This window comes from Trematosphaeria pertusa, assembly GCF_010094035.1.
Source record: "Trematosphaeria pertusa strain CBS 122368 unplaced genomic scaffold BU26scaffold_2, whole genome shotgun sequence".
In the NCBI taxonomy this organism is placed as follows: Eukaryota; Fungi; Ascomycota; class Dothideomycetes; order Pleosporales; family Trematosphaeriaceae; genus Trematosphaeria; species Trematosphaeria pertusa.
The window spans coordinates 3,475,565-3,489,617 of record NW_022987213.1 but is presented as its reverse complement, the minus strand read 5'-3'; the positions used below and the strand labels follow the sequence as shown (position 1 = coordinate 3,489,617).

Genomic DNA, 14,053 nt, shown 5'->3' with positions numbered 1-14,053 from the left:
AGTCTTGCCCGTTCTCATGATCATGGAGATGTGGTAGGGGGAAGTGGGCCACAATGCGCGAAGTGGCCATCCATAGCTCGTGGTAGACGGAGCTCACGCGGAAGATCCATGAAGCAGAAGGGTGCTTCATCGTCCTCGCCACCCTCGTCGCCGGTCAAGTCAATCACATGCTTACTAACGCTCTCTCCATCGTCCTCGCCATCGTCCCCGCCGGTCAAGTCAATCACATCATTGGTAACGCCTATCGGCATCCGGGTTCATATATTCTTGTTCAATCGTGCGCTCCGCCGAGGCGGACCGGAAGGAGCGATTTTGCGCCGCTTGTTCCCCGTCCTCTGAGGGGCAACATTGCTCCTAGGTTTGCGTCCAGGCAACCTATTCGACGGCTGGCTGGCTGAGGTGATCCCACGGGTTGACTTCCTCAAAGTCTGTAACGCCATGCTGAATCGGCCTCGACAGAAAGCGGCAGGATTTCGTAATTGCAACTGGCCGTCGTCTCAACTATGCGTGATAGCGCGCAAAGCTGTTGATGGCTTATCTTCTCGGGTGGGGTTGGAGTTGAGATGCTCTGGAAGGGGAGGGGCGGGAGAGCGAGCGCTTTATAGCAACAAGCACAGAGGCTGAAGGGTGGCGATGTTATTTCACCCGGGCGATCGTATGGGTCAAGCAAAGAGGATGACGCTAGACTCGCCCGTCCAAGCACCGTGTTCACCGACGGATGTGCCCATCTTGAGGCCTTCGGCGATGCGGTCTAATCATCTACGTCAGCGAGGAATCATAGCTCTGATAGATGCCAGGTGTGAGACGCGTACCTACATATGAACTTATCATCTGCGAGAAGGGCACTTGAAACAGAAAAGGAGGATGAAAGATATACGTGCTGCTGTGAAAGAGGAAAAACAGCGAAAACTGCATTGACGATACACTACATCAGCAGGAGACACGCACGGAAAGGAAAACATCTATACCAGCTTCACATGTCAAGGAAATCTTAAGTCTCGTTTTGATCAAGTAGCTGACACTGTACAAGTATAAAACACACCCCGCTATTGCCCAAACCTCCCAATGCAGGGTTCCCCTCGCTTATGACTTCTTGTCTGGCTTTGGTAGCTTGCTAAGAATGTTGCTACTCTGGATTGGCGGGTTGTAGACGACCTTTCTCGACTTGATCGGAGCCCATTTGTACCTGAATGGATTGTTAGCTCTCGGTATAGACAACAACAACTGCGGTTCTCACCTCTTCACCCACACGCTGATCGCAAACAGCACGCTCGTGACAGCCAGCACCTTCCAGCCCATCAGCTTCCGGTCATCCATCTCCGGCTCAGCAGCCCAGTTCAGGAACTCCACAACGTCCTTGGCCATCTGAGAGCTCGTCGCCTTTGTTCCGTCCTCATACTCGACAAGGTCATCGTAAAGGACGCGGGCCATGGCGATTCCGGTGCCGGGAAAGTAGGGATTGAAGTTCAGGCCTTCCTGCACGACTGCACCTGCTGGCGGCTCCTCTGGATAACCCGTCAACAAGCTGAAGATGTAATCGCAGCCACCGTGTCGCGCCTTGACTATGAGCGATAGATCCGGGGGCAGAGCACCGTTGTTTGCGGCGCGGGCGGCCTCGTCGTTCTTGTACGGCGATGGAAGATAGTCGGACAGTTTCCCGGGGCGCTTCTCAATCTCGCCCTCGTCGTTGGGCTCGGTGTCGTATTCGTTCTCCTCGGCAAGGGCCTTGGCCTCATCGACCGTCATAATGGTACCGACGAGCGTGCGGTACGGAACACGGGCGAGGGAGTGGCAGGATGCGCAGACTTCGCGGTAGACCTGGAAGCCACGGCGGAGGCTGTATTATGCGGTTTAGACCTGGCCGTACATACTCGGCCCGAGGGGTACTCACGATTGATGATCGAACGTCTTGTACCATTTCGCATGCTCCCAGGGATACTGGGTCGGATGCAGACTGTAATCCCAATCTGTCAGTGCCAAATCACCGCCAATGCCTCCATGGCGAAATGTCCCTCAACCATCATGCGATCCAGGTATCACTCACCCCTCTTCCGCCGGCGTCATGGCATCGACATTGCGTCCATAGAGATGACAGTACCAGGCAACCGTTCCGACCGCGAAAGCCGTGGCGCCTGCCGGCAGAGCGTTCGTCTTCCAGGATGAGGCGGCTCCCTCGGCTGTTGAGCTGGACGTCGAGGCAGAGCGCTGTGCCACCCAATTCGTCAGCATTCATACCAATTGACACAAGAGCACTTTATAGCGATATGGAGATTTCTGGAATGGAGTCGGAGGAGCTCGCCGGAGCTGTGGGCTGCGATGGGATGACCGGCGTCGTACCGAAGCTGTTTTGCTGGCAGCATTGCGGGCTGCGGCGCCGACAGAGCGCGCCGAACGCAGAGCCGACCGAGCCAACATGGCAATGTGAAGCTGGCTCGCGGGCTAGGGGGAGAGGAGAGGGTCAATTGGAGTGCCGGCCGTGATGATGGTGGTGCAGGAGTTCGGGCCAGAGGCTGCTGCACCTGGCAAAAGGTCTTTGGCGCGATACCGATGCGGTTAGCGCGCCAAGTGCATTATCATACGCTCTTTGATTGGTCGTCCAGCACACCACCAAGCATAGATGATGTGATTGATTTTGTGAGCGCGGAACTGCTTCATTGTCCTTGGGTGCTACCACACTCTGGTAGTTTCTGTAGATGTACTAATGCTATCTTTTTCTTCCCGTGGTACAGACCGAGGAAGCTGGCGAGCTTTCTCGTCAAGCTCGAGAAGCCACCACATGTCCGCTGCAGTAGTTGCAAATCTATGCGACTGCCTTGACTCCGTCTTCCCTCTGCCTGTCCCCAGGGGATAGTTTTAATATATGAGACGTGTCTCAACGGGCCCCATGTACACTATGTCACCATACCCTGCACTTAGAGCTCCCTGTCAGCTGCCTTCACTGGCTTTTCTTCGTCCGCCGTCTTGTCCTGGGTAACCTTCTTGTCGCCTGCCCAGCCCATAGCCTTCAGACGCTCTGTCAGAATAGGATGGGAGTGGTGAAAGCTAGAGTAAAACCAGTCAGCATCCATGCTGGACAGGTTCTGAATCTGTAGCTTGATCAGGGAAGCTCCTAGTTCAGTCGCATAGCCAAGATTCACGGCGAAGGCATCTAAGCCGGATCAGCATAGCTCGATTGATAGCGATGTGGAAAACATACCTGCTTCATACTCCATGCTTCGAGTCCAGATGTTCATCAACAGCTTTAATATCGCGTCTGTGGGCGAGAGGATCTCGTTGAACAGGAGGAAGCCAATCATCACAGGTTGCTCTCTGTGGAAGCCAAAGTCGGCATAGAGCGACTGGTTGTTGATGAAGACGGAAAAAAGGGCGAAGATGTAGAACAGATGACCCTGGCTAATAAACAGGAGCCTGGACGTATGGTTCATCTTCCAGTGGCCGAGCTCATGGGCCAGGACAGCTTCCACCTCCTTTTCCGAGCTCTTCTCCAGTAGCGTGTCGTAGATGACGATCTTCTTCTTACCGATCCACGGCAGCCCAGTGAAGTAGGCATTGCTGTGGTTGCTGCGCTTGCTTCCGTCGATGACCTGTAGTTCGCTGAGGGGGAACTTGAGCTTGGACGCGAGAGCCTCGACGTCTTCCTTGAGCTTTCCGGGCTTGAGCGGTTCGAGCTTGTTGAAAAGCGGGACGATAAGGATCGGATAGATTGTCATGGCCGATATTTGGACGACCAGCATGAACATCCACAGGTAGTAGAAGAAACTCTGACCGGTCTTCTTGATGATAGCCAAGAATGCACTACCAATGGGAATACCGAAGGCGATTGCGAGCGCCTGGCCCTTGAGCATGTCCGTGATCCAGAGCTTTATAGTCATCTTGTTGAATCCGAACTTTTCCTCGAGCACAAAGTTGTGATAGTATGCGAACGGAAGGCCAAGCACCATGTCGATCAAGCCGAAGAGGTATACGAAAAGGAGCGATTGCGAGATTTCGCCAGAGAACCGAGCCGGAGCATAGCGGGCGAGAATGGAGCCGGCGACGCCCCACACGATCGGGTAGGCATTGAAGTAGAGAACGGCGAGGGATTTGGCCTGGTTGAAGAGACCGGAGACGAAGCTGAACTTGGCCTTTGCGCGACCGTATGCCTGTGCTGCGCGTTAGCTTAGAGGGGTTGCGCATCCGCAATTTACAAACCTGGGACTTGTCGAAGGTGGACTTGTCAATTTCCTTCTCCAGAGCTTCCGGGACATTCTTGCGTTGGAGAACGCGGTATTGGCGGAAGAGGAGCCAGTTCTCGAGCGCGAACTCTGCGAGGGAGAAGCCGAAGACGAGCTTCTTCCACGGAAAGAACGGCCGGTCGAGCCAGCGGGCCAGGCGCTGTGTTTTATTAGTTAAAGCTCAAGCTCAGGAAGCATGGCGGCGACTGACCTGGAGGAAGGCCTGGATCATAGTAGGAGGTGTTGCTGCGATTGAAGACAGGAGGCAGCAGCGCTCACACACGTTGAGGACAGTTTGTTAGACGTCTGGACGTGCTGCAGGGCTGAGCTAACGCGCAGGGATCACCAGCCAATAACGTCGCGGAGCATCCAGCTTGAGTTAGAAGTTAAGTGAAAACAAACACAGAAACGCCGTATTCAAGCAATTGTCTTTGAAGTAAAAGAGCCTTTGAATATTCAATAGCTGACTGGCAGTTGTGTTCTCCGCTGGTCTAAACTTCATCTTTAGTAGTCACTCCCACACCAACGTTGGGAATAACCACGAGCACAAGGGCAGACGGGCCTATCATTTCCAGACCCTTCATGCCGCCCAGTGACCGCAAGGGCACGAGCTCTGCTAGGTTATAAATTTATAAATTGTCACGTATGCCTGCCTGCACTGCTCCACGTGAACTCAGCCAAGCGTTATTTTGAGGCTTTTCACACAGACTGATACTGTGGTCTAGGTGCAGCACTATTCCATAGTTCTTCTATACCGCTGTGCCCATTCTACGTATGTTCGCCTGCCGCGCGTGATAGCCCTCGTCTCCTTGCATGATTGAAGTCCTATCTAGGTGGTGAGGGTGATGTCAAAGCAAACGCGAGGAGTCTTTGATGGAGCGAATCCTATACCAGAAATCGGCGGGCATACTTACCATCCCGTGGTAGATAGACAGAACGGACGGCATGGTTAAATGAGCGTGATTCGGCAGTTGGACCAAAGCATACCTTTACCGAAGATCGTATTGGTAGGTTACTGTAGTAAAAGAGGGGAATTCACCTCGAAAATGCCTGTTCATCCGCCGATCCGCATGGACAAAGCTTGCATTTGTTCAGCAAGATACATAGCATTTAACCAGCGCAAGTGGGCATCAGAGTAGCGGTGTCTAGACATGGAGCGGGCGCTCCCGTTTGACACATTCGCTCCACCGCTATTCTTCAAGATGTTAGCAAGGGCCGTTAACCCTGAAGTTTGGCGGTCTGGAAAATTTGCTGAATGGTCTAAACTTATTGCCGTCCAAAGATCATGCGTGAGCGATGCTTTGCCGTACCACCTGCCATTAACTATCGGCCCATGGAGGCGAGAGATAGTCACCACAGCTTGACTCTGGACCTCTTTCTACATTATCATCTTCCTATAGCAGCTGCTCCTGAAAGTGGTAGCCCATGACGATTTATGCTTATCCCGAGCTGCCTGGCTGGATGTGAGATTGCTATCCTGGAGAGGTCGGCCAAAAAGGCGGAAGCGTTCACGGCGCGTTGAATGAATAGTCTCCCCGGCGACGCGTGATCGTATTATCCTGGGCTATTGGTCTTCAGAGGGGTTGAGGGAGCCGATGGGTACTCAGCAAGCGTATTGCCCCCGACACGGCGACTGAAACATTGGCAAATGTGAGAAAGGCCTGCTGACCGAAAGATGAAGCGGTGTTCTGAACGACCATCCTTCTCCGAGCCTCTGGAGTTTCGGTGAGCATCATTCGACTAGCGGCGTGAGATGTAAGGAATCCCGAGTTGAATCCATCAGCTGGTCAGGCCAGGAAGTCCAGCTGATGAATAGAAGACATCTCTAAGCAGAATTACCGTGAGGTTCATGGAGAAGCTGTCTCGGGGCGCTTTGTACGACTGTGACATGCGAACGAACGCGCCTTAGCTTCAAGCATCTTCCACAGTCATGTGGCTTCCGAATGCCTGGCTCAACGCAGGACCCGCGATCTCTGTTTAGAAGAAAACATTATGAACAGACTGGTTCGGTGCACGAATTGGAGGAGGAGAGGGAGCCCTAGGCCATCAAGCTCCTGAATACTCACACAATTGCGTTCCAGTATTTACATGTAGCAGCAACACCTATACCTTTCCACCCCATTTGGTAATCGTGGAATGGCTCAAACGTGTGCAAATTGGTCTGGCAAGGTCTAACGAGTAGGTCGCTAGAAACGCCAGCGTCCCTGCGGGGAGAGGGTAGAGGGCTGGGAGGACTCCTTGCGGTGTTGCAGAGGACGGGTGCGGCTGCGTGGGATGAGCTTTTCTGCTAGCCGAGGGCGTGGCTTGTGCGTGACGCATGAGCGATCTTGGCCGCAGGGGCAGCAGCTGCACAGCTGCAAAACTTCCTCACCGACCAATTGCCCGGCGCTCACCGCGGAAGGGACGCAGTGTCGATGCGCTGCTTCAGGCAGAATGGCACTCTGCAGAGGGCAGGCCGCTCTGCCTTCGGGCGGCCAGCAATAATGCCAGTAGCGCCTTTGTCGCCCATCACCGCTCCTTCCCGCAACCCGTTCCTGGACCCACGCCGCTCTTTCCTGACCCTCTCCGGCCCCGCGACGCCCATATTATACCCCACCACTGCAAGCACTCCGCGCCAAAATTCAACCCCTCGCCGGACCTTCACCCCTCGCCCACCCACCACCGTCCCCATCCGACACTGCTCCCACCGCAGAAACATGTGCAGGCATTTCGGCGCAGACAATCCCTCGTCCATGGACATCACGCAGGCACGCGAGGTGCTGCCCACCAACGTGAAGCCCGTCCACTACGACCTGACCCTCGAGCCCGACTTCGACAAGTTCACCTTCGAGGGGAAGGTGGTCGTTGAGTACGCAATTGCGTGGCACAATGTATTTGCGTGTGCTGACCGGCCCGCAGCTTAGATGTCATCGAAGACACTACCTCGATTACCCTGAACACGCTCGAGCTCAAGGTCCACTCCGCGAAGGTCACCTCTGGCCAAAATGTCATATCAAGCTCCCCCGCGCTTGCCCACGACGAAGACGGGCAGACAACCAAGGTCAGCTTCGATCAGACAATCCCCGGCGGGGCCAAAGCCTCACTCACAATGACCTTTACGGGCACCTTGAACGACAACATGGCGGGCTTCTACCGCTCGTCGTTCAAGGCCGAGGACGGCTCGACCACGTGGATGGCTACTTCGCAGATGGAGCCGACAGACGCTCGGCGTGCGTTCCCTTGCTTCGACGAGCCTGCGCTGAAGTCAACCTTCGCGGTAACGCTAGTTGCGGACGACAAGATGACGTGTTTGAGCAATATGGACGTAGTGTCGGAGACAACGGTGGATTCCAAGGTCACGGGCGGGAAGCGGAAAGCGGTCACCTTCAACAAGACACCGCCCATGTCGACCTATCTCTTGGCGTTTATTGTCGGCGAGCTCAATTACATTGAGACCAACAGCTTCCGCATACCGGTGCGCGTGTATGCCCCCAAGGACAGGGATATTGAGCATGGACGCTTTTCTCTCGAGCTTGCAGCAAAGACACTGGACTTCTACGAAAAGACATTCGACAGCCCGTTCCCGCTGCCTAAGATGGACATGATCGCCATCCCTGACTTCAGCGCTGGAGCAATGGAGAACTGGGGCCTTGTCACGTACCGTGTCGTCGACGTGCTCATTGATGAGAAGGTTAGCGGGGCGTCTGTGAAGCAGCGGGTAGCCGAAACTGTGCAACATGAACTTGCGCATCAGTGGTTCGGCAATCTAGTCACCATGGATTTCTGGGACGGCCTATGGCTTAACGAAGGTTTCGCGACATGGATGTCTTGGTACTCGTGCAACGTCTTCTATCCCGATTGGAAGGTCTGGGAGGGGTATGTTACCGACAACCTCGCCAGCGCCCTCTCGCTCGACTCCCTCCGCAGCAGCCACCCAATTGAGGTTCCAGTCAAGCGGGCCGACGAGATCAACCAAATCTTCGATGCTATCTCGTACTCCAAAGGATCGTGCGTCTTGCGCATGATTTCCAAGTACCTTGGCGAAGATGTCTTCATGGAAGGTATCCGTCGATACCTCAAGAAGCACGCGTATGGCAACACTCAGACTGGAGACCTCTGGGCCGCATTGAGTGATGCAAGTGGCAAGGACGTCGAAAAGGTGATGGACATTTGGACGAAGAAAGTTGGCTTTCCCGTCGTCTCTGTTACCGAGGGCTCTAATTCCATCCACGTCAAGCAGAATCGCTTCCTTCGCACAGCTGACGTGAAGCCAGAAGAGGATGAGACTATTTTCCCGGTTTTTCTTAGTCTTCGCACCAAGGATGGCGTCGACAAAGATTTAGCCCTCTCCTCACGTGAGGCGGACTTCAAACTCCAGGATATGGACTTCTTCAAGCTCAACGCTGATCACTCCGGCCTCTACCGCACTTCGTACACACCCGAACGGCTGCGAAAGCTTGGGCTTGCTGCCAAGGATGGACTCCTCACCGTTGAAGACAGGGCTGGCATGATTGCCGACGCTGAGGCTTTGGCTGCTTCCGGTTATCAAAAGACGTCTGGAATCCTCTCCCTCCTTGACAGCTTCAAAAGCGAGTCGGAATTTGTCGTGTGGCAGGAAATCAGCAGCCGAATCAGTGTGCTTCGTTCCGCCTGGATGTTCGAAGATCAGGCTGTGAAAGACGCGCTGAAGCATTTCCAACTCGACCTTACCAAGGACAAGGCTCATGAGCTTGGATGGTCCTTCACTGACAAGGATGGACATATCGAGCAGCAGTTCAAGGCCATGATGTTTGGCACTGCCGGTATCGCCAAGGACGAGACCATCCTCAAGGCGGCGTTTGACATGTTCAACAAGTTCAAGAGTGGTGACAGCTCGGCCATCCATCCCAATCTTCGCAGCAGCGTGTATGCCATCGTACTGAGCAGCGGTGGTAAGGAAGAGGTAAGGAGCAAACCCCTTGCAAGGGTGGGTGATGCTAACGTGGTATAGTACGACGTCGTAGTCGACCAGGCTATCAACGCGAAGACCAGCGACGAGCGCAATACCGCTATGCGGGCGTTAGGGCGTGCCAAGTCCCCCGAACTTATACAGCGCACTCTTGCGCTCGCTGTCAGCGACGACGTGAAGGCGCAGGATATCTACTTGCCGATCTCTTCCCTCCGAACTCATCCTGAGGGTATCGAAGCTCTTTGGGCTTTCGTCAAGGAGAACTGGAGTGAGTTGGAAAAACGGCTCCCTCCAAGCTTGAGCATGCTTAGCTCCGTCGTCTCCATCACCACTTCCAGCTTCACGAAGAGAGAACATATCAAGGACATTGAGAGCTTCTTCGCGAGCAAGAGCACCAAGGGCTTCGACAAGGCGCTGGCCCAGAGCATTGATGCCATCAGCGCGAAGGCGGCCTGGATTGAACGCGATTCAGAGGACGTCAAGACTTGGTTGAAGAAGAACAAGTATCTGCAGTAAGCAGATATGCGACTGTTGCTCGACTTGATTCGATAGATATATGCCAGTGGGCGGAGGTGATACCCGTTGCATTGTCCCCATTACTGGGATGCCATGTAGGTGTATGTAAGATAGGAGCCAAAATATATCAGAGCCGGATACATCAACCTGGCAATCAAATTTCTGCCGTTCGATATCTAGTCTGACTGCTGTCGCAGGCGCAGTAGAGCGTCTTGGCGGCTTATCGATAAGGTACCCAAGCGCCTCCCATGTGAACGCTGAGATCCCGTCGGGTCTGGCACTATGCTACGATGACTTCAGCCGAGCAATACCTAGCATAAGAGGCCCGAAGGCGACCCCCAGTAGTTAATTCTCTTGTTCCTCAGTTGAAAGCGTGGAAGCACTACTGGAATGGCGTTCGAAGAGTGCAAGTATCTCCCTGCAAGTCACCCGGCGCAGATCGCTCAACCGCAACGTCAGCCGCCTCAACGGCCGCGAGGCAGCCCGAACATGTGAGAGTCTCCAGTCGAGCTTCGTATTTTGCGATCCTACACTCAATGCTACCTTCGGCCATGTGGCATTTAAGCAACCCGGAGCCTCATTCCACCGCTCGTTACACCCTCCGTTCGCGTCCTTGGAATTGAATCCTCCTTTAGCTGTGGGGAGTTCTCCGTACTCCCGATTTAAAGGCTCGCCATACAAATCCAGATTACTCGGACAGCTAACTATACGCACCATTGTACGCACCTGCGAAGACTCCCAGGGTGCCTGTTCCGCGCGTCGTCATCTCCGGAGAATTCCACACCGCGAGAGACCCTCGTACCTGTCCTCAACATTTCGTCGCCCAACATGGCGCCCGACCCTGAACCGCCAGACGCGCAACCCGATGCGCCAGCTCCCTCTGAAATAGAGACGCTCGAACTATTCCGTCGCTCTCCGCATCCCTATCATCGCCGACAGCACGACTTGCGCAACCTTCAGGCGTCCACCGAATCCTCCAGCAACGATTTCTCCCGAACGAGACTGCAGCCCTCGAACCGCACAATATCAGATGAAGATGGCAGGAAGCGCAGAAAAGTGACCCCGTCACCTAGCGAAAGCGGCACCGAAGCCGATGATGAGGGATATAGCTTCGTGAAGGCCCTCCCTGCGCCTCCCCTCCGGCCGCACAAAGGACTGCGTGACGTAAGGGGCACGGGATTGAATGGCGAAACGAGCCCCCTTCTGACGCCTTCCCAGGTAGACGAAGAAGGGCGCAAGTTTGCCGCGGGATACTTCCGAGTGAGGAAAGAAGGCTCCCGCAGCGGAGAACCATCGCCAACGGACGAGGAGGCTAAAGCGGCTAGGCAGAAGTACTTGAAGAGACGGCGCAATGAGTTGATTAGAAGGACGACCGAGACGGCATTGCTCGCAGCAATAAGTATACTGGCTATTTGTGGGTGCGGTTGCTGGGAGATGCTACTACAATGGCATAGAGGTGTGTTAGGACACATCTGCGGAGTTAACAGCACACTAATGGGCTCTCAGCAGAATTGCTCGCGCATGCCTGTATCATGATCGGAGTGCTGGGCTTATATCCCCTGAGGCTTCTCTACTACTCTTGGAGCAGAGAGCCTCCATCAAACCTCCGATTCAGGCAACGGCTACGGATACCAGCAGCATTCGACCCAGCACCAATATTGTACCCGGCCGTCATACCTGTACTAATTTCCATTTCTCTTTTCGCGACCTTTCAAAAGCCTTTGCTGCCTAATATACTTCTTGGATTGGCCGCATTACCATCTGGATTGGTCCCTTACGGGAACTCGCCCCTCGGCCATTCGACGATTCATTGGCTTATTTCCATACTACCATTAATTGCGTCCGAGAATACGGATCCACCCTCAAAAGTATTGGCACCGACGCCGTACAAGCTCAAGCCACCGCCGTCGGACAAGGGACTGCATCCTGAAATGCTAGCTAGCCTCTTTCCCCTCCATCAGGCACTCCTTCCACCACTCCACTACCTGACCACTACGAGCCTGCTCCCTGCAGAGCTCCATCTCCTCTCCATAGGTTTGGTCAACCTTCTTCTATTTGCAGAATCGCCGCAAGGAGGAATTCTTGAGACTGTTCTTTGGCTCGGCGGAGTAGGCCTCTTCGCGCTTTGCGGAAAGGTATTGAAGTGGGGAGTGGCGCTAGCACGCATTCCGCGTTGGAGATTCCGACGGGCCGGCCAGATCATCAAAGCACGGCAATCATTCTTGCAGATCCTGAATGACAGCTTAAAGCCGCCCAGATCGCGTAGCGCTGCCAGAGCTATCTCTGACAGCGATGCAGACGAAGACGACTACCTCATCAAGCAGCCGTTGAAGAAGTCTAAGACCTTGAAGCTCAATATCATGGAGTCGATACAGCACAACCCAATTATGGCGAACGGAGCGGAATCACGGTCAGCGATTGAACCGAAGAAGACAGGGTTCGAAGAAACCGAGCACACGGCAGACGCAGCGGCAGGACCCAAAAGACGCAACACTCTTCCAAGTTTCCCTTCAGAAGACCACGTCGCTCACCAGCATCATTCACACCGGCGACGCGCTAAGTCAATAGCTCAGTCTTTCCTCTCTCTTACGCCTACGCAGGCGGCTATCAGGAAATGGGTCTACGCTGGATACTTTTACCTAGTAGTAGTAGCGATGATTCTTGGACCTATCCGCTACGTTATTGGAAAATACGCTCTCCGCCACCACGAGCCCTTTGGCTGGGCAATCGGCTATCTATTCGGTAATTTTCAGCCCCTTCGCTTTGAAGTCTTCAATTGGGATCTAGGCTGGTGGGTTGCCCTTCCGCCAATGCAGGACAAGGAGAACATGGAATGGGCTCAGCAGCTTAGTATTGCCGAACATCTCCGACGTGTCGTAGTCGGAGAAGCGAACGTGCGCCTGCTCCTTTGTGCATACTTCGCCGGTATTGTGGCAGCCGGCCTTCTTGTGGTCTTCCAGCTCTCCTCTGTAGTAGAAGTGGATACCCGGCGCAAGGTCTTCCATGGCATGATGGTCGCCATGCTCCTACCTACGGTCTTTATCGACCCGTGCTTTATCTCCCTCGCCCTCGCTCTAGTCTTGGCTGTCTTCCTTCTCCTCGACCTTATCCGCGCATCGCAACTTCCACCCCTCTCCGGACCTATCGCTAGCTTTCTCACGCCATACGTCGACGGCCGGGATCTCCGAGGTCCGGTTGTTGTATCTCACATCTTCCTCCTCATTGGATGCGCAATCCCGCTCTGGCTCTCCCTTGCAGGTGTCGAAAGAGTTGGCGAGGAACCTTGGCAAGGTTGGGAAGTGAAGACCCGCGACGTCAGTATGGTCGCAGGCGTGGTCTGCGTCGGCATGGGCGATGCCGCAGCCTCTCTCATCGGCCGCCGTTACGGACGGCGGAAATGGCCTTGGGCAGGTGGCAAGTCTCTCGAAGGCTCGCTCGCTTTCGCAGCTGCCGTCACGTTGGGCCTCGTCTTCGGCAAGATATGGCTCATCATTGGATGGGGTGATGCAATGCAGAGGAGCCTCCTGGAGTGGGTGACTGAAGGAGTCATTATGGTGGCGAAGGCAGCCCTATGTGCTGCGGGCGCGAGCTTGGAGGAGGCGGTGCTGACGGGCGGGAACGATAATGTGATTGTACCGGTGGTGCTGTGGGTGTTTGTGAGAGGTGTCAGGCTTTAATATCGCGATTCGAGGCGGGTCAGCCTCGTCTGCGGTCAGTCAGAAACGGGGGTACAAGGCGTCAGTTTTGGGTCTGTATTTGCGTTTGACTCATGGCGGCGGCGCAGCAGGTTTCGATCGGGCCCTTTAACAGCATAGACGGAAGGGTCGGAATGGCTGATAATCTCTTTTGATATTTAGGCTTGTGGGCGCTTGTAAGATATGGGCACGGGGTGAGGGCACGTGGGCTGCTGAGGATCATCAGCACTGAGACAGGCAGCCAGGAACGGGATTAGAGTTGCATTGCGGCTCTCAGGCCGCTTCGGAGGCATAATATAGTAACCGATACAGGTTTGTCAGGTGTGGAGACCTGATGCTATGTGCTGCTCGAAGAGAGAGGAAGGATCCCCAAGCATCAGATGGCCGTCCTTCACATGGAACTTTATGTGCACTTCACAGCGCCATCCCAATTCCAATTGCAAACGTCAACCGCAAACGAAATGACGGCATCCATGACCACGGTACCTCAGCACCCGCAGCGTAAGACGTCGTCCTGATTACGTTCAACCTGTCATCCGGTCCCAATACCCAGGTTCGAGTGACAAGCTCACCCGCCGCTTGGCGCGAGGCTCAGTGAGACTCGATTACGTTCCCCCTTCGGTTCGACTCTTGTCACGTTTCCAAGGCTGTTGCCGTTATTCCAAGGTTGCCACCGTCGGGTTTCCTGGCCGAAGCAGGTG

The 14,053-nt window shown here is 54.5% G+C and overlaps 5 protein-coding genes across 5 annotated transcripts; 3 read left to right on the top strand and 2 right to left on the bottom strand.

Annotated features, from left to right (window-relative positions):
* Window positions 1-142: 142 nt before the first annotated feature.
* On the top strand, window positions 143-446 carry BU26DRAFT_515075 (uncharacterized protein). The gene has a single exon (XM_033827979.1). The coding sequence runs from the start codon at window positions 168-170 to the stop codon at window positions 396-398; it is 231 nt and encodes a 76-aa protein (XP_033690361.1). The 5' UTR covers window positions 143-167; the 3' UTR covers window positions 399-446.
* Window positions 447-783: 337 nt separating this feature from the next.
* On the bottom strand, window positions 784-2,458 carry BU26DRAFT_515074 (cytochrome c1, mitochondrial precursor). Its single transcript, XM_033827978.1, has 5 exons — window positions 2,338-2,458; window positions 2,045-2,205; window positions 1,892-1,954; window positions 1,238-1,837; window positions 784-1,186 (listed from the first exon to the last, which is right to left on the bottom strand). Exons 1-5 carry the CDS (start codon window positions 2,413-2,415, stop codon window positions 1,084-1,086), a joined length of 1,005 nt encoding a protein of 334 aa, XP_033690360.1. The 5' UTR covers window positions 2,416-2,458; the 3' UTR covers window positions 784-1,083.
* A 176-nt stretch (window positions 2,459-2,634) lies between these two features.
* On the bottom strand, window positions 2,635-4,455 carry BU26DRAFT_448728 (CaaX prenyl protease). Its single transcript, XM_033824688.1, has 4 exons — window positions 4,426-4,455; window positions 4,192-4,374; window positions 3,197-4,142; window positions 2,635-3,148 (listed from the first exon to the last, which is right to left on the bottom strand). Exons 1-4 carry the CDS (start codon window positions 4,444-4,446, stop codon window positions 2,913-2,915), a joined length of 1,386 nt encoding a protein of 461 aa, XP_033690359.1. The 5' UTR covers window positions 4,447-4,455; the 3' UTR covers window positions 2,635-2,912.
* A 2,455-nt stretch (window positions 4,456-6,910) lies between these two features.
* Window positions 6,911-9,657, top strand: BU26DRAFT_528086 (uncharacterized protein; the record flags this gene model as incomplete). Its single annotated transcript, XM_033830828.1, has 3 exons — window positions 6,911-7,062; window positions 7,113-9,135; window positions 9,184-9,657. 3 exons carry the CDS (start codon window positions 6,911-6,913, stop codon window positions 9,655-9,657), a joined length of 2,649 nt encoding a protein of 882 aa, XP_033690358.1.
* Window positions 9,658-10,202: 545 nt separating this feature from the next.
* BU26DRAFT_154353 (uncharacterized protein) lies at window positions 10,203-13,365 on the top strand. Its single transcript, XM_033820035.1, has 2 exons — window positions 10,203-11,113; window positions 11,164-13,365. Exons 1-2 carry the CDS (start codon window positions 10,486-10,488, stop codon window positions 13,332-13,334), a joined length of 2,799 nt encoding a protein of 932 aa, XP_033690357.1. The 5' UTR covers window positions 10,203-10,485; the 3' UTR covers window positions 13,335-13,365.
* The last annotated feature ends 688 nt before the right edge of the window (window positions 13,366-14,053 follow it).